Source organism: Asterias amurensis, chromosome 21 (genome assembly GCF_032118995.1).
Source record: "Asterias amurensis chromosome 21, ASM3211899v1".
NCBI classification, from domain to species: domain Eukaryota; kingdom Metazoa; phylum Echinodermata; class Asteroidea; order Forcipulatida; family Asteriidae; genus Asterias; species Asterias amurensis.
The window spans coordinates 3,127,511-3,151,495 of record NC_092668.1 but is presented as its reverse complement, the minus strand read 5'-3'; the positions used below and the strand labels follow the sequence as shown (position 1 = coordinate 3,151,495).

The window sequence follows — 23,985 nt, the reverse complement described above, 5'->3', positions numbered from 1 at the left end:
CATGGTTTGGTTGGATTGTATTAATTTAATGAGATGATTATAGAAAAGGCAAACAAAAAGCTCCTGTCACCCCTTACGTTGGAAAGTTGCTATAGGGTATCAATTTTTGTTATTATAATATATGTACCGCTATGCAATGTGGAAAGATCTCTTCATGATTAGTGGTGGTTCTGAAAAGAACTGGTGGTGTAACAACTGAATGACTTGATCAGTGTGCTCTGGTTGTCTTTTTTCCTTCTCCCCAAGACAATTGTGCCATGTTACCGCAAGTTCCCCCCCCCCCCCCGCCATAACCTTTGCACTCTCTCCCAAATGAATGGTTCGATACATTAAAAATAAATAATGACAAAATATGTAATATGTTTTTATTAGTTTAAAATGGGATAATGTCTTTGCCTCCCCTCCCGCACAGTGAAAAGTCTGCTTAATACCCCACTGAATCCAGCAAACCCCACCAGGCCTTGCCCAACCCAGTCTGGACAAAATACAGATCTCATTGGAAACTATTCAAGTGTGAAGTTCACAAGGAGACAACTCATTGACAATTACCACAAGAAGTAGGTCTATTTTTTGCTACAAAAATAGGCCTAACAAGCTAAACTTCCAGAAAACTATTGAATGGTTTGTTTACATCACGATTACGTCATAGCCATACACATTATTCACCCAAAACAGGCGTTTAGCATTCCAAAAATCTCATTGAAAAGCTTTCATATGCAAATCGGCGCGATTTTCAAAATCCCCTGAGCTGAGCGTGACGTATGAATAGACTGCAGTATCTACACATTGTAGAGAGCACTGCACGTCGCACTGGAAATACCATTGGGACTCCTTCGTTGCAAGTGTCCATTGATTTACGTGTGGATTTTGTTTGTCGCCGTGTGCGTGTGCAGGTAAGTTTTACTCTATTTATCTAGATGAAAAACAACTTGACCACAATCTCAATTAAAGCATCAATATTCACTAATGAAACAAGGCATAAAATGGCAGGACAGTGAGCTGGCTAAACTGTAGCTTGATAATAAAGCAGTGGTTATTTTTTCTGGCTATAAAAACGGTTGCTGAAACCATACTCGACCCAAAACAGTCAACTTGTTAAAGGAACACGTTGCCTTGGATTGGACGAGCTGGTCACTAAAAAGCGTTTGAAACCGTTTGTTATGAAATATATATGGTTAGAAAGATGTTTTAAAAGTAGAATATAATGATCCACACAAGTATCACTCAAAATTGCACGGTTTTCTTTTTACGTCACGAACTATCACGGTCGGCCATTTATGGGAGTCAAATTTGTGACTCCCATAAATGGCCGACCGTGTTATTGGACGAGGTGAAAAGAAAACCACGCAATTTCGAGGCATACTTGTGTAGATTATTGTATTCTACTTTTACATATCTAACCATATGCATTTTATAACAGACGGTCACAAAACGCTTGTCAAAGACCAACTCGTCCGATCCAAGGCAACGTGTTCCTTTAATGTTAGTTGTTTCATGATTTCGTACAGCAACCTAATCCGTATGTGGCTGCTGAGGAGAATAACAACCAATGTTCGAAATTGTTCACGTTCTTTGTAATGTGAAATTTGATGAGCTGATTGCATTTCTAGTAAAAGACCTACCACCAATTATCATACTGTTTTCAGGGTATACAATGCTCTGACTTCATCGTAGGGTATACCGTTTGTGCATGCTGGCCTACTCAATAGTAAGTATAATGGCAGTGGGTTCGAATCCCGGTTTCGGCACTTGTGTCCTCTAGCAAGTGCGGTAGAAAATGGGTTACCTGCCTAATATTGCAATTACCCGTTTGTATTCCTGCTGATACTCGATTTGAAGGCATTTGATAGAGATAATGTATGTAAGAAGAAACTATAAGGAGGTGGACGAGGTGATGTGGGGTGGGGCGGGGGGGGGGGGTAGAGGTTGATTTGCCTGCACAATTTGTACACAGATACAAACAAATTATTGGCGTATACCAACTTACTAATGCCGGTTAAAATATGTTTTGCTTTCGATGCCCAAATGTTTTTCTTCTTGCTCTGCCTAAATGTTCTCCTTTGTTTTGCCCGTATCTGAATGATTCAAATCTGATTTAATTTTTCACGCACAAAAAATGCCTTCTTTTTCAAAGCTTGATGCAGGATGTCTTTGAAAATCGACCCATTATCGGCGAAACCTGCCCAGGAACCATTATTACAAAAACCCACTGTGGAACCAGCCCAAGCCGAACCCTATGCCTCCATCCCGTACCCTATACCCCTAGTAATTGGCCTGTTGGTGGGAACCCAAGTCATCATCATAATGTCTGTTCTCATCTACATCTTCACTCGGTCCAATAAAACCGATGAACCGTCGTCAAGATACAGCGAGATAGGCTGGTCCCCTCCTCACTCCGGCTCCAGTCTCTGGGGGAGACTGAGGATGAAAGTCCGCTTCCACTCCCAGACCAGGAAGATGAGTTCCAAGTACATACCGGAGACGAACTTTATCGAGAAATGGAGGAGTAGGAAACGGGATAATGTAGCCGCCCATCCGCGGACCACTTCGGCACCCATCGAGTTCACCATCCCAACACGGCCCGAGACACCGTTTCGAGCAAAAGCCAACGAGAAAGTACGACCGTACCCGTTGACGCCGATGGCAAAGCCGAGCCTGGAGCCGTGGATATCTCCCCGGAGACGTCGCCCTTTCCTCACCATGGCCAAGAGGACCCGGAGCCTACAGCAGACGGAGTCAGAGAAGCCTCAGTGCCGGATGTCGCGGTCCAATTCCATGCCGAATAGTCTTGCTCAAGCCGCCGCGGCCATGGAAGCTCGCCGCATCAAACAATCAATCCCGTGCGACACCACCATCGGGCAGATCGAACCAGACCTGTATCGTATTGACGAGCAGAATGAAGTCTACACACCCTCAAAGTTCGGCCTGGGAAAGCTGTCGTTCTCGCTCTTCTTCGATAGCCACGAGGGCCAGTTGACTGTGTACCTCATACAGGCCGTGCAACTACCGGCGAGAACTGAGCGAGCCACGGCCGACACATTTGTTGAAGTGTCACTGCTGCCGGAAGAAGAAAGGCGGTCGGCAACCTCAAAGGTAGATATTTTCCTATACTCTAAAATATACCTTTGGAACTCTTATGCTTCTTTCCTGCTTGTGTAAAATGTTCTCTCTAAACCAGAACGGTTTCAACTATTTTTTCGATTGCTGACCAAGTCCTTTTATTATAGTTGTGAGGGTTCAAGTTCATGTAACTTCTTGTTGGATAAATGGAACCAGACCAAACTAGACCAAACCAGAACCAACCGGTTCCATCTGGCCGAATCTTAATTATTGTCACATTTCGTCACTCCCTGCAGGTCCAAAGACGAACATTGAACCCAATCTACCGCCAGAACTTTATCTTCCGACTTCCCGAGGATGAAGTGGTTCACACGGTGGTGAAGTTCACCGTGATTGGACTCGACCGTTACTCACACCCCGTTCACATTGGTCAAGTCGTGCACAGACTGAGTGACCGTGACTTCTGCGCATCTGCCGGTGACGTCAGCGTGCCGATTTGGCGGGACATTGAACAATCTGACCTGGTAAATTATTTTAAAACATTAAATTTTTAACCAGTGCCCAATTTCCTAAAGCTTTTTTAGCAGAAACTGCTTTCTGAGCAAGAAATGAGTGGAGGGCACCAGTGGCAACAAAACCCTATGACATGTTTGCTGGTAACCTGTTTCTACTAAGCAGCATTTTTCTGTGCTTAGCAACATACATGAGAGGCCTAGGCCTACATTTCTTTGCCAATGATTTTTTTTAACAGTAGCAGAGCACAATAAAAATCATTAGTAGGCCTAACCCAAGCAAGCATGTAATAGTCCAGAATTGAAAACTGAATATGGCTTGAACCATTGCCAATGTTGACAAGAAAACCACTAAAACAAACAAACAAACATACAAACAAAAAAACAGCCTACGACCAATCACTATTTGTTTTTCTGTTCCCTAGCCAGAGGACCCAAAGCAAGGTGATCTGCTGTTCTCCCTAACATACCTGCCCAATGCTGAACGAGTAACGGTCACTATACTGAAAGCTCGTAATTTACTCCTCCCGGATTCCGAAGATCCAGATGCCAGAAAACTAGGTAAGTTGTACACTTTTATATTGTTTTAAAAAAAAACTGAGAGAGATATCGGATCTATCTAGATCTTTGTATTAAATTCAAAAGCAAAAAATAATGGCCTGACGTTTCGACCCTAGCAGAGTCTTTCTCGGTGCTAAAAAAAAAGAAAAAAAAAAAGAAAATTAAGCGCATGTCATATGAATTGTTGCCAATTTTGTGTATGGTTGTTTGCAGTAATGGACACATTCGTCAAGGTCTCCGTGGTGAAAGGGGGCAAAGTGGTTAAGAACAAACAAACTTCGGTGGTGAGGAGAAACGCAAACCCCTCCTACAACGAGGCTTTCACCATCGATTTGAGATGCGAGGATGAAAAGGTAAAAACAGTTCTCTCATTACATGTTTTCAAATGGCTAGACTTTTTCATTGAGCAAAACAAAGCACACACTTGTGTCCCTAAGCAAGACATTTGACCAAGATTGCCTCGTCCTTGGGATGGGACAAAAAGCAGTTGGTCCTGTGTGTTGTGTAACACATGTAAAATAACCCAGTGCACTTATCGAAAAGAGAAGGGGGTTTGCCCCGGTGTCCCTGGTCTGATTGGCTGCATATTGTCCCACAGGACCTTTTTAACCATTACATGGTGCTATGTAAAAGGAGTAGGTCTCATCTCATACTTAAAAAAAATCCACATATCTTGCAAGAAAAACATAATGTTAGAGCGCCTTTAACATCACAGTGAGTGACGGAAATGAGCGCTATTTAAGAAGCCACTATTACTATTATCACTATGAAGCTTACTGGTTTTTACTTTTATAATCACAGGTATGTATCGTCTTTGCTGTGTGTCTACGGGTGAACCCGTTCGCCGGCCACAAAACCCTTGGCCGGTGCCTCGTCGGTCCGGGCAAGATGGCCTCTGCAGACGGCGCTGCTCACTGGCGTGATATGATGGTCTCACCGAGGAACGCAATGACGGCGTGGCATCCTTTAAAGTAGCCATTCGACGATACGAAGACCTCCAGGTGGGGCAGGTGGGGGTGCATCAAACTAAAGTGGCTGGTTCCCCCACTCCCAACCCTCAGCAGAGTTGCCCGGAAGTCACAAACGCACACCTTGATTTTGTATTTCTACAAGTTCCGAATAACAAGAGTCAAGATTGCAAGCTTCACTGAATGATAAAGCTCCAACATGAGGTTTGTTGATTTTTTTTTTTCTACTATGAGAGGAAATAAATGCGCCATGTTTAGTGCCACACTGTAGATGGACCATCACGGGATGCCTTTAAAAATCAAACTTTCTATAGGCACGCAGAAAGTTTGGTTCAAAGATTAAGGAAGGAATTTCCTGGCTGAAACTGAATTAATATAACTATAGTAATTATGGCTGTCATCACCAGGCTACAGGGAAATGATCAGAACTACAGCATACTCAAAATGAGTCTGCAGGTGTCTTATTATCACTGTCGAGTTCCAGAAATTATCTTAAATAAGACACTTTCCATCTTTGAGATTGGAAACATACTGACATAACTAAGGACAGCATCTCAACATGTAGGATGGCACTTCTGGGGCTCCGTAGTTTCGGCAGATCTTCATGGAGGGAGGAATGCCTCAATGTTTTCTTCAAGATTTTTATGTGCTTAGCAAAAGTATGCTCTAAGCAGATTTAAGAAATGTAAATTAAGTCAAGCTTTTGAAATTCCAAACAAATGCCTCGAGCAAAATGTTCAGAGGTTAATATGGGGATAAATAACAAACTTGTCACAATATGTTGATTGTTAATTAAAATCAAGTGTTAATTTTAAGCTACCAAGTACAAAATCTATACACATAACTTAAAACCTGACTGATCACACACACAAACATAAAAACATGCCAAATTATTTCAACACTAAGTACATGTACTACATTTCAAGATTTCAGCAAGGGTTTGGCAAAAGAGTGTCCAAGTTTGCTGGAAACTTTAAAAGTTGGTGTTCAAATTGTCCACTTGCAATACATTTACATGTAAATGACAGATAAAAACAGGGTGTCCAAGAGAAACCCAGACACCTCTCTGGCTAAATGCTAGTAAAAACACTAATGCCCTGAACGATTTGTAATAAGTTGGCCAGAATTTTCTATAAATTGTATTCTGACACTGAATAATAAATAACACAACGCATCATTGCATAGAAATGCTAAAAAGGATGCTAATTGCTAGGTTTCTTAGGTTGAATGTAATGTTTTACACAATATTTGGTGCATATTGCATACCATGGGTACAGTTTCAAGGAACGTTACAGAATTGGTCAGAAACACAAAAATCGTGCAGATCACAGATTTACATAAAACACAGTCTAATGATGATGATAGTAGAAAACATCCCTTGAAATATTTCTGTCTGAAATGTCATATTTGATGAGAAACAATATATCTAATTTCGCGTTTGGAGTTTATCCCTCAGTGAGCGTTTTATTCATTTTTGTTTTGGCATCGATGCAATGCAAAATGTGTAATCGGTTTTTCACTATTTTCTTGTGACCCAGATGGCCGATCGATCTCAAACTTCTCCAGGTTTGTCAGTTCATTACATAAAGTGCTTATACTGCCAGCAACTGTTTCATCAGCAAAAACCAATTCTGTACCATCCTTTAATCATAGGGTGAAATCTGGACCGTTCTGAACATCAATGAGTAATTTTTTTGAGAAATTAAATTTGCACTCATTTATGACTTCAACAAATTGATTTATTTCTAGTTGCTAACACTCATGATTGATTGAATTACTACAATTTTTACAATTCATTTAAAGGCAGTGGACAATAATGGTAGTTGTCAAAGACTAGCCTTCACAGTTGGTGTATCTCAACATATGCATAAATTACAAACCTGTGAAAATTTGAGCTCAATCGGTCATCGAAGTTGCGGGATAATAATGAAAGAAAAAAACAACCTTGTCACACGAAGTTGTGTGCGTTTAGATGGTTGATTTCGAGACCTCAAGTTCTAAACTTGAGGTCTCGAAGTCAAATTTGTGGAAAATTACTTCTTTCTCGAAAATTATGGCACTTCGGAGGGAGCCGTTTCTCACTATGTTTTATACTACCAACCTCTCTCTATTACTCGATACCAAGTAAGGTTTTATGCTTATAATTATTTTGAGTAATTACCAATAGTGTCCACTGCCTTTAAGATAACTATTAGTTAAGTATAATTTCAAATTTGGTACACAAGAAGACTTTGCATATTATATGTACGGTATGTTATAAATATTATTATAAATATACCTTTGAAGAAGAAATAAGGTAAATGTATGACATGTATGAGGAAGTTCAGTTAAAGCCATTGGACACTTTCGGTAAACAGTATTGTCCAAGGCCCACACTTCATGTATCACAACTTCTATATAAAATAACAAACCTGTGAAAATTTAGGCTCAATCAGTCATCGGAGTCGGGAGAAAATAACAGGAAAACCCACCCTTGTTTCCGCACGTTTCCACGTGTCATGACATGTGTTCAAAATAAATTCGTTTTAATGTTTTCTCAAAAAGTAAAGCATTTCATGGAATAATATTTCGAAAGAAGTCTTTCATCATTACCTTCTGTAAACCCTGTAAGTTATTTGTAAATCTGTGAACTTTTTTTTTTCTGTACCGAAAGTGTATAATGGCTTTAACAAAGATGAACACCACTCTTGTTTGGTTATTTATAGATTTAAAGTAACTTATACGAATTGTGCGAAAGTGATACACTGTAGGGGAAATTATACGGGCCCAGTTGCATAAGGCTGACAAAAACAAACATTTTGCTATAAGCACAGAAAACTAATGCTTGGCAGTTCAGTTACCAGCACAAAAAGTAGCTTGGCACACACAGAAATGGTTGGTTGCCAGAATAAGGTTACCAGCCAAAAATACCAAGTCACATGTACCATCTGTGACTGGTACCCTCCTCATTTTTGGTGAATTGAAGCAGATTTCTGAATTTAAACAGCTCTGTGAAATAGAGTTTTGTAGATAGATGGGTTTTGTTGTAGCCTTAATGAAATTTGTGCCCATACATGTAGTGTGTTGTCTTCACACAAGGAAGTGAAGCCTATTTCATTGTTTTGTTACAGATGTGAAACAACTTTAAAAAATAATTTTAAAAACCAAGATTATTTACAATAAAAATAAAGTTTGCACAGAAGCTTGCGTTTTATAAAGCATTGTATTTTTTAGTTTCTGTATAATTTTAATGCAAATTATAACCAAAACTTTCTTATTGTTAAAAAAAAAAAAAAAATAACACTACTACACAAATGCAGCTGCAACTGGGTGAGACAGTCACCAAAACTTACAGTATTTCAAACAGAACAACATGTTTTTTTCTAAGAGTCCATACACAAGTTGGGAGGTAGTCTAAATATTCTTATGTTACTGTGGCAACATATGAGTACTTTAATTTCTACCTAAACCTTAACAACCTCAAAATCTAACTATACAAGCTTACTTAGTAAGACCGACCATGTACATTTAAAACATTAAGATATTGCATTGGTTTAACTGCAACCGTTAAAAAAAAATCTCCAGCAAAAATGCTTGGATTGACAGTTTTTTTGAAGTGTTTGGTGTGAGGTTGGTTTTTCTAAGTTGTCTAGAAAAACTGCCTTGTGTGACAAGGTACGGTAAGTCGATCACAATAAATATTGTCCGATGTTGCTCAATCATGTCCAAACGAAAAGGGGGCATTTGACAGAGACTGCACTGTCTGATTTTTATCAATTTCAATGAAAGGGGGCACACCTCAAAACTGCTACACTGTCATTTGGAATGACCAGTGCAGTGTCTCTGCAACGATTGCAGGCCTCAGGCCAGGGAATTTAGTATCAGAATAGTAAACTTATTACTAGACAAGTCCAGCAGTTTTGAGTTTTTTCAATTGAATGGTTGAAACCTCACTGTGTATATCATCTTTTCTTTTTTAAATAGACAAGTGACGTTTACTCTGACTCTGATAAATATCTTTCAATGCAGTTGAGTATCGAAAGATAGTTACTCAAAATTGAGATACACTTTGTGTTGAAAACTTGATTTCTTTTTGAATTATGGACTTGTCAGCTGTAGTTTTAGCTACAAGCCAAGTGTCCTTTACAGTTGATCCACCAAATTCAAACCCTGTGTAACATTTTGATAAATTTTTTTGGGGGAGGTAGATGAATGTTTTGTACATACCCCGGTACATGGCAGCCATTTATAGGTCCTAAAAACTGCCCCTGCAATGCCGAGTTGCAAATGTGATTGCTTTTCTTCGACAGCTTTTAAGTAATTTTAACAGCTTTGCTGTGGTAAACTGTTTAGGGGGCACTTTATTGTGAATCGCCCCCAGTAGTTTTATACAATATCAGGGCAATGAATACAACTAGATTCACTTTGGCGAAAATATCAATTGTTTTGTGAGCATGGACACAAAGCATGGTATCTGCTTCTTACCCAGCATACGAGGGTCTAGGCATCGCTCCACAGCTCGCTGAGCCACTAACCGATTGACGACGGTTAAGATGCTGGTGAACTCCATAGTGCTGCCGTAGTGCTCCATGACCTGACTGAGGGCTTGGATGAACCAGGAGCCCAGTGACGTGTCACGGTGAGAGTAAAAACCTACAGATGAAAGTGTTCAAAAAATTACTTCAAGACATAGTACAGGGTGACAGGAAAGGTGATCGCCGAGGACACAAATACTAATTGAGTTTTTAACATTGAACATTTAAAATGAAACCAGATCTTTCAAAATAACGAATCTAGACTAGTGGGATCTTAAACTTTGCATGGTGAAAGTATTAATATGGAGAGGTTTGCGATGAAACCGTGATAGTCTCTGTAGTGTTGGTTCTGAAAAAGAAAATGGTTGACAACTCAACGTTTCGCTCAGCCTTCTCTGATCGTCTTGAAGCTGCCTCTACCACTGCAACCAGGCAAGCTCACTGGTACATTTTTAAGACATCTGTTACATAACAAAACTATGCTTACCAGAATAAGGTTACCACCTAAAAAAAACCACTAAACATGTACAAAATGTAACTGGATCCAGCATAGTTTTACAAAGGCTGAAAAAAATTGTCTGCTTAAGGCAGCTTTATGAAATTGGGCGCAAGTTGTGAACTCGTAAACAAGCACCCTGTAAAAACTCTTTTGCACCAATAATTACCTTGTGTGACCGAGTAGCAGATGAGGATATCTGCCCCAGCTGGGACTGTTGGGCGTGGTCCGCTGTCCACTACCGTGTAGCCACTGTCCGGTTCATCACTGTCCACAGCATCCGTCTCAACTCCAATTTCGTGTTTATCGCCCCGGCAGGCCTGCACAATGGAGAGAAATGTTTTGATTCAGTATTGACCTGTCACCCGAAGTCATCATCAGAATAACTTTGGATAAGCCATACTGGTGGGCAATACCAGCCAAGCGTCATTCAGTGAAGGGCGCATTTTAGGCGATGCGGCGTTCCACCAACATGGTGAGCGTACAATTATGTTGTTGTAAAATAACCTTATTTTCTCATAGTTCATTTCTGACACTGCTAACTACTGGTTCTTTTTTTGCTGCAGGTTTTCTTTCACAGTTGTTTTTCTCTTTGACCTCGTTTAACCATCGGTGTGTTTGCTTGTTTCAGGAATTTAGTCAACTTAAAGAGAAGGCACTGCGATAATTGTATCATCGAGACAGCAACAGGTTCTACACACTAACCCATTTTATTCCCACAGGTTAACAGATTAAACTTGACCCAAACCTTGGATCTTTCTACCCAACTCGCAGGCAGTGGAAAAACACACCACATAGTACTTAGCCTCATTCGTAATCTAACAAAAAAGTAGGAACTATCGCATGGTGCTTTGCAAACAAAAAAAGCCGTAATAAGTTTGTACAATTTTCATTTCCAACCTCTGAAACTTCAAATCCTTGTATCGGAAGGCTCTGCTCACCCCAACCATTTAGCTTTATATAACTAGAGCTGAATAACCCCCAAAAGGTAGTCAAGTAAATCTTACCTGAACAAGAAAAACCTTTGGCTTTCCGACAAGTGATGGACAGTTTTCACCCCTGAAGTACTCAAAGAGATCACTTATGGGTAGGGTGCCATCGTATCCGTAAATGATGCCATCGTCGCCGTGCGTTAAGAACGCGCAAAGAATACAATCAGAGTCCGAATGGTCCATTTCCAAGGCAGCTATAAATATAAACACACACAAGAAAAGAACGCGCACTTAATTCTGTTAACATGTTTCAAGCTAATGAAGGCAAGAGCAGTTATGTCCTAGCAGGAACAATAATCCCTATTATCTTTCAGTACGCGCTAATCCATCAGATGCTTGAACTGGAGGTGGTATAAAAACCTATATATACTCCTTCCTCTGTTTTTATAACACAGTGCGTATTGTGAATTTCAATGCTTCACTCTAAGTATACGGACAATGCAAAAATTACATTCTAAACTGTGTGTGCTCAGTGTAACTACTCCACACATTGTAGAAAACAGTGTATTCTATATGCCGTACGAACTTAAAGACACTGGACACCTTTGGCATTTGTCAAAAACCAGTTTTCTCATTTGGTGTATCCAAACATAGGCAATAACAAATCTGTGAAATTTTTTTCTCAATTGGTCATCGTGGTTGCAAGAGAACAATGAGAAAAAACACCCTTGTTTCACATTTTGTTGTGCTTTCACATGGCTTATAAAAGTCCTTAAATTATTTGAGTGATTAATTAACCTCTTTCTCAAAAACTACAATACTCCAGAGGGAGCCGTTTCTCACAATGTTTTATACTTTCAACAGATCTCCATTGTTTGTAACCAAGTAAGTTTTGATGCTTTTAATTAATTTGAGTAGTTACCAACCAGTGCCTTTCAGGTCTAGAAACCTACCTCTTTCAAACTGTCTCTTGATATCTGCCACACGAAGGTCTTGGAACACCACGACTTCGAAGCCTAACCTCCCGAGGTACTTGCGAAGGTTCCGTGCGTCGAGCTCTGTGCCCGTCCGCCTATTCATTCCAACGGAGAGGGAGAAGTTCTCATGGTTGAAGACGATTGCGAGACCTCTCTTGCGATGATCCATCCGATATCGGAGCTGAATGTCTTCAGGTAGAGACTCGATGAACCTGAGGAAAACAATATTAACAACTTGAAGTTCAGTTTCTGTGATGTCATTCAACACAATTAAAATTATCCCCCAGATTAAGCCACGTTAATACTCCCTGCGAATGCCAATGAAAAGCAAATTTGACGTGAATGTGTGACGTCACAACTCTGTTTCCGCTGCGAGTAGTCCAGAGGTTGAGCACAGCTCAAATACTGTGAATTATTTGTTGCGAATTTATGGCGTCAACACTCGTATCACATTCGCAGGAAGTATGAACCGGGCTTTAAGATACAAAAATAACGTCATTTCCCAGATTGTTTATTCCAATAGCAGGTTATTCTTCAAGCATGGGCATAACCACTCCAGATTTTCGTCAACATCTTAAAAACACTATCCCATTGTGACAAGAAAAAGTATTCACAGGCTAGTTTTATTGGTTTTCAATTACCATCGTATACAATCCTGTTTTTGATTGTTTTCCACAACACATAATGTACACTACCTTACCCCAAATCTCTAGCGTATTCAACAGTATCCATATTTCTGATCGCTCATACATAAACTCTGTCACAACAATTTAAAAATGCTTGCTGTCCAGCATGCCTCCACTTAAATACAAATTTTTACAAATTTGTTTCCGTTGATGACCTAAACTTTTTCAGCTTGACCAATACTTTCCATCCTTGGCTACCAAAGTTGCATAATCAAGGAATGATTTCCCAATAATCCATAAAAAGGGAAACTCCATGACCAGGTAGTATTGTCTGCATTTAAAGGTACAGTGGAGCACTGTATTGTTTATGTCTGCATTGATGTAGATTTCATGGTTAGACCATTACACACAGTGCTAAAAAAAGGACCGGTGGGGATCTTTTCTGCCTATTATCCATATTCCTGTGTGAACAACAAACGGCATCACTGCTTTTTCCGTTTATACCTCATTGTTTATTAAATTTGATTTTTTTGTTTCAACAACAAAAATGGCAACAATAAAAATTTTAAGTTTGTTTTTAAAAGATCTCACCCTGGAAAATGGAAAGCAGACGTTTGGTCATTTCTTGTCGAGTTCTTTACTTGCGATATCGCAGGCCTCCCTAATCGTGATGAACTGAACGCATTTAGTGGTGCTCTGCCAGTCTTTGCATCTGTGGCTGTGCTATCTCCAGGGGAGTTTTCTTCAATCACGTCTTGAGCTGTTTCTTTTCCAGTGGGCTGGTTCTGTGGAATGTTGTTTGTATCTGCAGCAGGAGCATCTCCACTGTTGTCGGACATGGTTACAGATGAACGTGTGAATCGAACGGTAGATGAATGTTGTGTACACCTTGTACCTTAATAAACTGAAACATCACATAAATAAAAGATGAAGTTCGGATATCGAATCTCGATTGAAGACAATGACAAAAAAGGACTGAAACTTTGTCCAAATGTTACAAAGAATGTAAGGCCATATCTGAACTGGCGTTGTTTTGGCTGCGGCTGTTGCTTAGTGTGTTGCCAAAACCTCATTGCATGATGACGCAGAAATCTAGTAGAGACTAGCCCTAGCAGTAGCTGCCAATTCGGACATGGCCTAAATGCATTTAAAGCACTTGGGATATTTTTAAAGCGCCTATTTATTCAGACCAAAGCGCTTTCGCAAACAGACATTAGTTAGCACTGAAATAACAACAAATAAACAAAAAAGGAATGAGGGTTGTAATATCTTGTAAGACTATCACAACTTTGACTCTTACTTAGGTGAAGTAATCCTGATCCTCTGACTGAGTGAAGGAAGTTTTGGGTCTTTCAATTGCTATAAAATTATGAAAAGCAAGTTCTGTTAAGAGCTGCCCAAAAAATGATAAACCATGGATTTTTGGAAGATAGAATTATTTTTACACCAAACATGAAGTAACATGACAAAAAACTTTCCATAACCATAGAGAGTCTTGACAAAAGACATGAAATAGAAAAGGGAAAGCCCCATCCCTGACATTTCACCGGATGGAGGTGACAGCTCAGTGACACAATCCTTTATGTTCACATTTAAAAAAATAAAATAAAATAAAGGAATGGAACAGTGACATGACACTAAACAGTGTATTGCCATGGAGGAAGGCCTCCATGGTATGGCCTACTGTATACCATGGACTGGAGGTTGACAGATTTAGCCTTTGTTTTGAGAGAGTAGAGAGAAGAACAAAAACTTCCAAAAATGGCAAGGACACACAGTGACATGGCTTAAATTTCAAAATAATAAAAAAGACAGACCGACACTTGGCCTTGGAACCAATCCTACCAGACTTTGACGATTGTGAACACTTATAAATTATAATTCATTTACCTGGATTGCCGATGTCGAGTGGTAAGATGTCTTGGGTCTTGAAGCTTTCACTCACCGCCGTCTGGTCTACCAAGAAAACTGTGCGTGTATAAGAATATGATTTCACAACAAATCGATCGGCTCCTCACACAGTACACACCGATGCGTCATCAATGAATTGCAGTTTCGGGTGACAATAAAATTAAAATAATAACAATTTAAAGCAATGTAAGAAAGAAAACGAAACATTTCATCATTAAAAGTTCAAACTAGTTTAAACAAATGTTTTGTATTTTCCTGATTGTTTTTTAGCGTATTTTAAGCAATCTGTTTTAACACATTATTTAGATTTATTTCCAGACTCGACCCATTATAAAATCGTCTCGTCCTAATGACGTCATTATCCAAGATGGCTGCGCCCATTAGATAAACGAGATATTCGCCCACCCATCCAACAACACACAATAACACAGCAGTGAACTTTATGACTCGGAAGGAGGACACCAAAGCGGATGTTGTCGTCGCTTTGTTTACGAACTGTCTGTAAGATCCGTCTAGTTTATGCAGTCAGCTCCCCGCGAGGGCGAGGACCGCAGTTTGTGTAGTCTTGGTTCCAAGACCATTGGTGTTGCGCGGTCACACACAACCAACGTTCCGATTATGCACGGCAAAAACTGTCCACGCTTGTAATGAACGAACGCTAGCGGGCGCTGTTTCTCTGATTTACGGATCTCACCATGTCCTGTGCTCACATCTAAATCAGAGAAACAGAGCGCCCGCTAGCGTTCGTTCATTACAAGCGTGGACAGTTTTTGCCGTGCATAATCGGAACGTTGGTTGTGTGTGACCGCGCAACACCAATGGTCTTGGGACCAAGACTACAGTTTGTGAGAACAATGAGCGACAAGCCACGATGAAAATCTTTGTCACTCGTCCCATTTCGGCACAGGCAAAAGATCTGTTGAAAGAAAAGTAAGTGTTGTCTTGTATTGTAAAAAAGGAATCTAGCGCCCCAGTAGCCTTGCTCAAGGCAGTCGAATTATTCACTCCGAAAAAAAAACCGCCGCTGTATAAAAACCCACCCGTATTCACTGTGCGTAAAACCCACCCGTATTCACTGTGCGTAACATCGCACGACACGATGCCCCCGTACACTATCCGCATGCGGAGGCCGTCAGGCCGACAGCCTTGTAGGATATGTGTTGAAGCCACTGACCTCATTACTATAATAAGCGAAGAGTTCCCACGGTCAGCTCATTACCATAATGCCCGCGAAAGACGAGACATGTTTACCTCACACACCACCACCACGGACGCATGATAGGGTCCAAAGGTCGTGATAAGGGAAGTGCGTGATTGGACGTCAAAATGAATAATTCATTTGCCTCACATCCTGTGTTGTCTGATAGGTCTGACGAACGATATACATATTCATGAGCTGCATACTAGCATATCCTCGAGCCCCCCCAATTTCGTCCACTATTGGAATTTTGTCAATACAACACATTAAAACGGGAAGGTACAGATCCGACAAGGCTGTCGGCCTGACGGCCTCCGCATGCGGTTAGTGGTGTACGAGTGCGATGACTTGTGTGAACAGTATTCGTGCGATGTGACAGTGTGTATACGGGTTGGTCATTCGGTGTGATCGCACACACCATGCACAGGGTATACGGCGGGTGGGTTTACAGCTGCGTCTTTTCGGAGCGAATAATGCGACTGCCTTGAGCAAGGCTAGCGCCCCAGTCACAGGGTCTACAGTTACAGTTTGTTAGACCATGGTCATGGATGATGGAGGTCATGGAGGTAGAATTAGACTAACTTAAATTAGACTTTAATTAAAGGTCCATGATTATTTATATTGTTAATAATGTTATAATATTTGTTTATTATTTTAAAGCCATTGGACACTTTCGGTAAACATGGTAAACAGTATGAGTATTGTCCAACCATAGAGTAAGGACATGGTCCAACCAAAGGCCCCATTTCGTGTATCACAACTTGTATTTAAAATAACAAACCTGTGAAAATTTAGGCTCAAGCGGTCATCAGGAAGAAAATAACTGGAAAACCCACCCATGTTTCGCACGTTTCGCCGTGTCATGACATGTGTTTTATCTTTGACAAATCCGTAATTCTCGATATCGAGAATTGATAATTGTTTTAATTAATGTTTTCTCAAAAAGTAAAGTATTTCATGGAATAATATCTATTAAAGAGAAGTCTTTCACCATTACTAGACCCAGTAACTGGGGCGCTGTACTCCTTTTTTTGAAATTTTGACATTATCGCTCGTATTACGTCAAAATTTCGAAAAAAGGAATCTAGCGCCCCAGTCACTGGGTCTACACCATTACCTTCTGTAAACCCTATTGTATTGTAATACAAAAGTTTGTACTTTTTAATTTTTTGAGAACTTAATTTTCTAGGACCCAAGAAAAACAATAAATTGACTAGATTCCTAATCTTATTTCAAACTGTGTGAACCTGAATTGCTTAAAGTAACACAGTGCCTTGGATCGGCCGGGTTGGTCTTTGAAAAGCGTTTGTAACCGTTTTTTATAAAATGCATGGGTAGGAAGATGTTGTAAAAGTAGAATATAATGATCCACACAAACATGCCTCGAAATTGCACGGTTTTCCTTTAACCTCGTCGACTAACACGGTCGGCCATTTATGGGAGTCAAATTTGTGACTCCCATAAATGGCCGACCGTGTTATTTCGCAGAGTAAAAAGAAAACCACGCAATTTCGAGGCAAACTTGTGTGGATCGTTGTATTCTACTTTTAAAACATCTTTCCAACCATATGTATTTTATAAAAAACGGTCACAAACGTTTTTTATAGACCAACTCGTCCGATCCAAGGCAACGTGTTCCTTTAAAAGCCTACGCAACAATACATTTACTTAGCATAGAATCAGATAATTGCTTAGTAAGTTAGTAAGTTAGTAAGTGTGTTCAAACTTCAATCTTAGGTGTGACATAGAGCTATGGGATCATGACAGCCCTGTATCCAAAGATGCTCTTCTGAAAGGAGTGGTTGGAAAGGATGGACTTTACTGTCTACTCACTGATCGGATCAACAAGGAGGTACTAGATGCAGCAGGTAGGTAAATCCTGGTTCATACTTCCTGGCAATTTGTATGCGATACAAATTTTGACATCAAATGGCTGTTTTCGCAGTGAATTTTTCGCAGGAGTCGATTACAAGTCAAGTGGTACGAATTGTTCGATGCGAACTTGTGCCGTCAAAATTCGAATCGCATTCGCAGGAAGTATGAACCGGGCTTTAATGCAAGAAAAGTTAAAGATTAAACAAGATCATATTATTACCCTGTGTGTATTAATTGTTGTTGAATTTCTTAAAGGGGCTGTGCAGTCTGGCCTGAGAACTATGAACTCTCACCGAGTTACACACGCTGATCAAAAACACCAGATTTTGAGTCCAATGATGTTACACGCTCGGCCACAACAAATCTTTGTCTGTGTAAGAGTTACTAATTCCTTGTACAGACACAGGCCTGCTTTGATCATGACGACACATCCCCTAAAAGGTTTTCTAGAACCAGTAAAAACCCTTAAAATCGAATGCCAAGCTTGCCTTTTTCAATCTTAAATTTGTAGTGGATTGTGATAATGATTCAACATTTGATTAATTTCAGGTCCAAACTTGAAGGTGGTCAGCACAATGTCTGTTGGGTATGATCACATTGAATTGCAACAACTAAAAGAAAGGTAAAAACTGTGCCTTAAATCTGTAACAAATTATAAAGATGGAACTAGATATTTATTGATACAAACCAAATTATACTTCCAACAGCTGCAGTGCTTCTCACCATGCAGTTTTTAAGAGTATTTAAACCAATCTGTATTAATAGTAACCCTTCCGGTAAAAAAAAAGAAGCTGTTTGGTCACATTAGGTTTGCCTGCTGTATGTGAATGCAAATAAAACTGCAATAAATTTCATCTGATGTATTGGATACAATTTAACTGGCTGTATTGTTTGCCCCAAGGTGTAAAATATTGCCTAACATTTATAGCATTTTTAAGCCGAGCTCACTATATTTTTGTTTAGGTCTTGATACCTTATTTAGATCAAGTTTTTGGCTATGACATGAATCCTTATTCACTTTGAATGAAGATATGTTATACAATTTATCTGTCGAAATATCAGCTTCATTAGTTGTCAAGTTTTTGAGAAAAAAAAGTGAAAATCACAGAGCGATGTTTTCAGGAAAGTCACATAAATCCGTTGCTCCGGTACATGCTAAAATAATTTTCATAAAAATGTTTTACCTATTTCTCACAAACAACAGCACCTCAGCAAGTAATATTTTTTAAAGAAAAGATTTCTACCATCATTATCATTGAACTGTGTTAGTTCAATGAAAATCTGTTAACGTTTGTGTTTTGTGTCAAAAAACAAATTACCTAAAGTCTTTAAGGCCAGGGGTGGATTTCACAAAGGTAGTCCTAACTTAGGACTAAGGACTAGTCCTAGGCAATGCTAAGAGATAGGACTGGTCCTAAGTTAGGACCAGTAACTCATCCTAACTTAGGACCAGTCCTATCTCTTAACATTGCCTAGGACTAGTCCTAAGTTAGAACTACCTTTGTGAAATCCACCCCAGAATAAGAAAAACTGATTTTTCCCGTTGTTTTATTTAGGAACATTATTCTTGGAAACACCCCTGGAGTTCTGACGGATGCCAATGCCGAGCTGAATGTCGGTCTTCTACTGGCCACTTCCAGGCGCTTTGTGGAAGGATATCGACACGTTAAAAAGTGAGATGCAATTATGGAATTATTTCCGTTGTAATAATGTGTTGGGGCAGGATAATTTACAGCAGAAGGGCTCAAATTTTACACTGGACCATAGGACCAAGGCCATCAGTTTTAGTGTTTTAGTTTTTAGTCCGGCGGTCTTGGTTTTTTAAAATTGAATAACGCCTCACTTTGTAAAATCCTGTCAACTCTGCCTTACACTTCCTGCAATTAAAATAAGCTGTAGTTTCACTTGTGGCAAATACAGCTAATAATAATAATAATAAATCTTATAAAGCGCTGGTATAGCCCTGGTAGACTTAAATAGTGTCTAAAACCATCTTTACTCTGCAAACTGTCCAAATTTGTGGTTTTTGTTTCAGTGGTACATGGGGAGCATGGTCACCCCTCTGGATGTGTGGACCAGGCCTGACAGGCAGCACTGTAGGCATCATTGGCTATGGCCGTATAGGTCAGGCCGTAGGTCAACGGCTCAAACCATTTGGAGTTGGGAGGTTTCTGTACTGTGGGCACAACCCCAAACCAGAAGCGGAGACTTTGCCAGCAGAGTTTGGTAAGGTTTTTAGTCAAAGTTTTATTTCTTGGCATAAATTTTAGTTGGTGGAACTGCAAGAGAAGAATTGTCTAATTGCTTTGCCAACAATAACTCAGAAAGTTTAACATTTGTTTTGCAGTATCGCAAGACGAGCTTCTCCAGCAGTCCGATTTCGTCCTGGTCTGTTGCAGTCTGACTCCAGAGACTCGAGGAATGATCAACCGTGAAGCTTTCCAGAAGATGAAGAAAACTGCGATCATCATCAACACCAGCAGGTTTGTTTTTTTAATTAATCTTTTTTTATCAGAGATTGCCTAAATTCACCGGGCCTGTCATGACCCCACAAGGTGAGAGCTACACTTAATTGATTTGGGCTGTCGGCCAAAATCAACTGCAACCAGGGTCACATTGCCACCTAGTCCAGGGGCTTAAAGGCAGTGGACACTATTGGTAATTACTCAAAATAATTATTATTAGCATAAAACCTTTCTTGGTGACGAGTAATAGGGAGAGGTTGATGGTATAAAACATTGTAAGAAGCGGCTCCCTCTGAAGTGCCATAGTTTTCGAGAAAGAAGTAATTTTCCACGTATTTGATTTTGAGACCTCAGATTTTGAACTTGAGGTCTCGAAATCGACCATCTAAACACACACAACTTCGTGTGACAAGGGTGTTATTTTCTTTCATTATTATCTCGCAACTTTGATGACCGATTGAGCTTAAATTTTCACAGGTTAGTTATTTTATGCATATGTTGATATACACCAACTGTAAAGGCTAGTCTTTGACAATTACCAATAGTGTCCACTGCCTTTAACAGGGTTACCCCCTACACAGTCTGTAAGGATGTAGGCATGGGTATCATCCACTAGGAGCCTGGCTGGTAGAGCAGAATGCACTACCTTCACAACTTGTTACGAAGCAACTATGGTTAAGTGCCTTGCTCAAGGGCACAAGTGTTGCTCAAGGGCACCAAGTGTCATGATCAGGTATCGAACCCACACTCTGCTGCTGACAGCACTGGAGCTTGGGTCAGGTGAACTAGACCACTTGGCCACTTGTTGTTTTGTATTCTCTTACAACAAAATGTACACAAGAAACTACAGCAAAAGATAAAAGACACTTGTTTAAAAATGCGCCTCTTTTCCCTCCAGGGGTGGTGTTATGAATCAGGATGATCTTGTAGAAGCTTTACAGTCTGGGACGATAGGAGCAGCTGGTTTGGATGTCACTACCCCAGAACCACTCCCTGTGGAGCACCCACTACTCAAGATGAACAACTGTGGTGAGTCAATCATGTATTATACTAGGTGACCATTCAGTTCAGGCTTGAATGTAACTATGTGGTGTTTTGTCAGAAAATGAGCAGCCGACTTTTTGAAATTTCTGTGGTGTACGATTGAATGCAGCCTTCATTATGGCAAAAGGTACCCGCTGTCATCTTGTAATTTTAAAAATACCATGAATTTGTTTGTGCTGTTTTGTCGACAATTGGGTACAACTGTATTCTCAACCTTTGAGTACTACTGTAGTCAACTGAAATTTTCACAAATTTATGTAAATCATTGTTCATATTTACACAAACCAAATGATCTCCTTACCTGAAAAGGGCATTTGGTAGTCACTCTCAAAAACAATGGCAATAAAAACTTACTAAGTTAGAAGTACAACAGCTTATATATCTACATTTATATAGAAGTAAACCAACCGAGCGGTTCCCAATACCAAAGGTATACTTATTAGAAATATAACTTAAAAGAGAAATTAAACATTTCTTACAAATTTAATTCTTTTTTGTTTTTGTTTTTACTTCTGCAGTTGTTCTTCCACATATTGGTAGTGCCACCATTGAAACTAGATCGACGATGATGATGATGGCTGCTCAGAATCTCCTGGCTGGTCTGGAAGGCAAACCAATGCCGGCTCAAGTTCGGTTATGATACAAAACATTTCCCCAGAGAAAGTAGGTGTTACGACTGAACTTTCTCAATAACCAAAGTTTCAGAGCTTCCAACTCTAGTCCCTAATTCTGCAGAAAATATCCTGAAAATCTTAACGTGTCCTGAGGAGCTAATTTGAAGATTCTTTATTGACTTTTTTTGCAAGTCGCCAGACACACAAGGCCTGATTTTTGCCAGGGGCCGTTGCCACCTACTCCTGGGGCTAAAACAGGGTTTATATTCCATGTAGGCTTGGGTATCATCCATCAGAAGCCTTGCTGGTAGAGCAGAAAGCACCACCTACACAACTTTACAAAGCAATCATGGTTAATTGTCTTGCTTAAGGACACACCTGATTATGGAAGCCTCTCCCAATTATAATGAGTGTAATTCTTTATATCTCCCTGATTTTTGTAAAATCTCCCTGATTAGAAAATGCAAAAGTTTACAGCAACTTATCTAATATGGCATGGGTTTTTTCCCCCAGTGAAATTGGGATGGGAAAAAATAATAGTATATTTATACTGCACCTAATACTTAGTTTCTAAGCGCTATAAGGTGTCCTTGCAGAGTAAAAACATTTTGTAGTGCACCATCTTAGTCAGAAAGCCGCTCCTGTCCCATAAAAAAAGTAACTTGGCTAATGACGGTTCTTTAAACTAAAACTGAACAAGTTAGTTTTAAAGCTGGAGAGTGTCTACTAGTATGAGGCTTAGAGAATTCCAAATAGACTCCAGCATGTGAAAAACAACGGTCTCCCCAAGTGTGTTATTGGAGAGTTTTTGTTTGCGACGACGGATGGTCCTGCGAGGGTAAGTAGTTTTCAGCTAAACGCTGTCGTTTTCAGCTCAACGCAGATTCATCCCAAGTAATGTCGTAGAAATTGCGGGACGACCCTCCTCAATCACGATGCATGCGCAGATGATGCAAAATGTTGTCATTACCATCGCAGAACCATCCGTCGTCCAAAGCGAAAGCTCCTATAGATAGCGAGATGTTCATGAGCATGGTGTTTGTAGAGCGAAGCTGTCTTGAAGAAACAATAAGCTGTATTGAATTCTGGTTGTATCTGGGAGTAAATGAGTAAAAACCAGGGCAACGAAAATAACAGAAATCAACAAACTGCAGATTAGGGTTGTTTCACAGATTTAAATAAAGTGAATTTTGCGTGAAGGAGAAATATAGGGTGCGTTCGATTAGCTTCCCTGTGTCGACCTCGTGGTGCGCATTCGGGTGAGCCCCTTACAAGAGCTACAATCACTCACCTCTTGTGGTGATGTCATGCACCGTGGGCCACCCCAAAGTGACTCGTTCCGCAAGCAGGCCGTCACTTGGGGCTGACCCGGGTGAGCCCCTGGAATGACATCAAAGCTATTCAAATGTATCAGATCTAGGTTGACCCGAGAAGGCTAATCGAACGCACCCTATATTCAAATATTATATTAGTGAAACAGTATTAGAAGTTTATTGTTAGTAATAACTAAAACAATCAGTGATATGGACATTTTTGTAAGAAAGTTTAATAATTGGAAAAAATAAGAGTTGGTTCAGGTAAATAATTGACATAATTATGTGCCCATTTTTTGTGTGTGACAATTTTAGGCAAATGTTTGTGTCTGAAAACTGTTTTTTTTAAGCTCATACATACTCAGCTCCTACCCACCAAAATGCAAATTATTTCAAAAAACCTTTTTATATCAGTACAAAGTATCATCATTGGCCATCCTTGAGAAAATTATTGTTTTAAGTTTCACCCTTTCGCATGATGCATTACAGAATGTTTTTAGAACTGGCAATATCCACTTCCCAGGGGTCTCAGCTCCGGATGGAATAACTCTGGCAAGATTCGGTGAGGCGCACGCCCGAGTGCAATTTGAATTTTTTTTTTTTCGTACCTCACGCTGGCCATCGCATATTGGTCAGCGTGTGGTACGAGAACAAAAATTTCCTGCAGCCGGCCCATCCGGTCCCCCCACAATTAGACTTGAAAGTTACCCAGAAATTATATACCTATAATTGCATATTTTTGTATGTTTCAGAAATTTTGCTTTAAGCATTATATTTGAGTATAATAAAATGTAAACAAATTGCAACTTTGACTACTAATGTACCCATTCATTGATTGTGCCTATCAAATTCGGGCTAGCAGTGGGGGAAATTCCAGCGCAACAAGAAGAAAAGAAAATGGACAGAGAAATTAATGCCC

The 23,985-nt window shown here is 39.9% G+C and overlaps 3 protein-coding genes across 5 annotated transcripts; 2 read left to right on the top strand and 1 right to left on the bottom strand.

The window, feature by feature from the left end:
* Positions 1-806: 806 nt before the first annotated feature.
* LOC139953299 (synaptotagmin-5-like) lies at positions 807-5,140 on the top strand. The gene is made up of 6 exons (XM_071952782.1): positions 807-893; positions 2,135-3,093; positions 3,357-3,584; positions 3,998-4,133; positions 4,347-4,486; positions 4,935-5,140. The coding sequence occupies exons 2-6, from the start codon at positions 2,146-2,148 to the stop codon at positions 5,106-5,108; spliced, it is 1,626 nt and encodes a 541-aa protein (XP_071808883.1). The 5' UTR covers positions 807-893; positions 2,135-2,145; the 3' UTR covers positions 5,109-5,140.
* Positions 5,141-5,882: 742 nt separating this feature from the next.
* On the bottom strand, positions 5,883-15,097 carry LOC139953297 (caspase-6-like). Of its 2 annotated transcripts, XM_071952779.1 has the most exons (7): positions 14,963-15,097; positions 14,537-14,614; positions 13,238-13,550; positions 11,997-12,232; positions 11,119-11,297; positions 10,281-10,431; positions 5,883-9,733 (listed from the first exon to the last, which is right to left on the bottom strand). In XM_071952779.1, exons 3-7 carry the CDS (start codon positions 13,483-13,485, stop codon positions 9,501-9,503), a joined length of 1,047 nt encoding a protein of 348 aa, XP_071808880.1. In that variant the 5' UTR covers positions 13,486-13,550; positions 14,537-14,614; positions 14,963-15,097; the 3' UTR covers positions 5,883-9,500. The 2 variants fall into 2 exon arrangements, with proteins under 2 accessions (XP_071808880.1, XP_071808878.1); XM_071952777.1 differs by lacking the exon at positions 14,963-15,097 and having other exon boundaries at positions 14,537-14,654.
* LOC139953298 (glyoxylate reductase/hydroxypyruvate reductase-like) lies at positions 14,987-23,781 on the top strand. Of its 2 annotated transcripts, XM_071952781.1 has the most exons (9): positions 14,987-15,117; positions 15,406-15,487; positions 17,493-17,623; positions 18,180-18,252; positions 19,187-19,303; positions 19,666-19,856; positions 19,978-20,113; positions 20,994-21,124; positions 21,658-23,781. In XM_071952781.1, exons 2-9 carry the CDS (start codon positions 15,429-15,431, stop codon positions 21,777-21,779), a joined length of 960 nt encoding a protein of 319 aa, XP_071808882.1. In that variant the 5' UTR covers positions 14,987-15,117; positions 15,406-15,428; the 3' UTR covers positions 21,780-23,781. The 2 variants fall into 2 exon arrangements, with proteins under 2 accessions (XP_071808882.1, XP_071808881.1); XM_071952780.1 differs by lacking the exon at positions 14,987-15,117 and having other exon boundaries at positions 15,369-15,487.
* The last annotated feature ends 204 nt before the right edge of the window (positions 23,782-23,985 follow it).

What these genes read in the sequence shown, in the direction of transcription:
- LOC139953299 (XM_071952782.1), top strand. Translation starts at nt 2,146, where the DNA reads ATGTCTTTGAAAATCGACCCATTATCGGCGAAACCTGCCCAGGAACCA. An exon ending in GGCGGTCGGCAACCTCAAAG is followed by an intron (nt 3,094 to 3,356) that starts GTAGATATTTTC and finishes CACTCCCTGCAG; the next exon opens with GTCCAAAGACGAACATTGAA. An exon ending in TCCAGATGCCAGAAAACTAG is followed by an intron (nt 4,134 to 4,346) that starts GTAAGTTGTACA and finishes GGTTGTTTGCAG; the next exon opens with TAATGGACACATTCGTCAAG.
- LOC139953298 (XM_071952781.1), top strand. Translation starts at nt 15,429, where the DNA reads ATGAAAATCTTTGTCACTCGTCCCATTTCGGCACAGGCAAAAGATCTG. An exon ending in GGATATCGACACGTTAAAAA is followed by an intron (nt 19,304 to 19,665) that starts GTGAGATGCAAT and finishes TTTTTGTTTCAG; the next exon opens with TGGTACATGGGGAGCATGGT. An exon ending in ATCATCATCAACACCAGCAG is followed by an intron (nt 20,114 to 20,993) that starts GTTTGTTTTTTT and finishes TTTTCCCTCCAG; the next exon opens with GGGTGGTGTTATGAATCAGG.
- LOC139953297 (XM_071952779.1), bottom strand. Translation starts at nt 13,485, where the DNA reads ATGTCCGACAACAGTGGAGATGCTCCTGCTGCAGATACAAACAACATT. An exon ending in CAAGAGACAGTTTGAAAGAG is followed by an intron (nt 11,298 to 11,996) that starts GTAGGTTTCTAG and finishes TTATATTTATAG; the next exon opens with CTGCCTTGGAAATGGACCAT. An exon ending in CAAAGGTTTTTCTTGTTCAG is followed by an intron (nt 10,432 to 11,118) that starts GTAAGATTTACT and finishes TCCATTGTGCAG; the next exon opens with GCCTGCCGGGGCGATAAACA.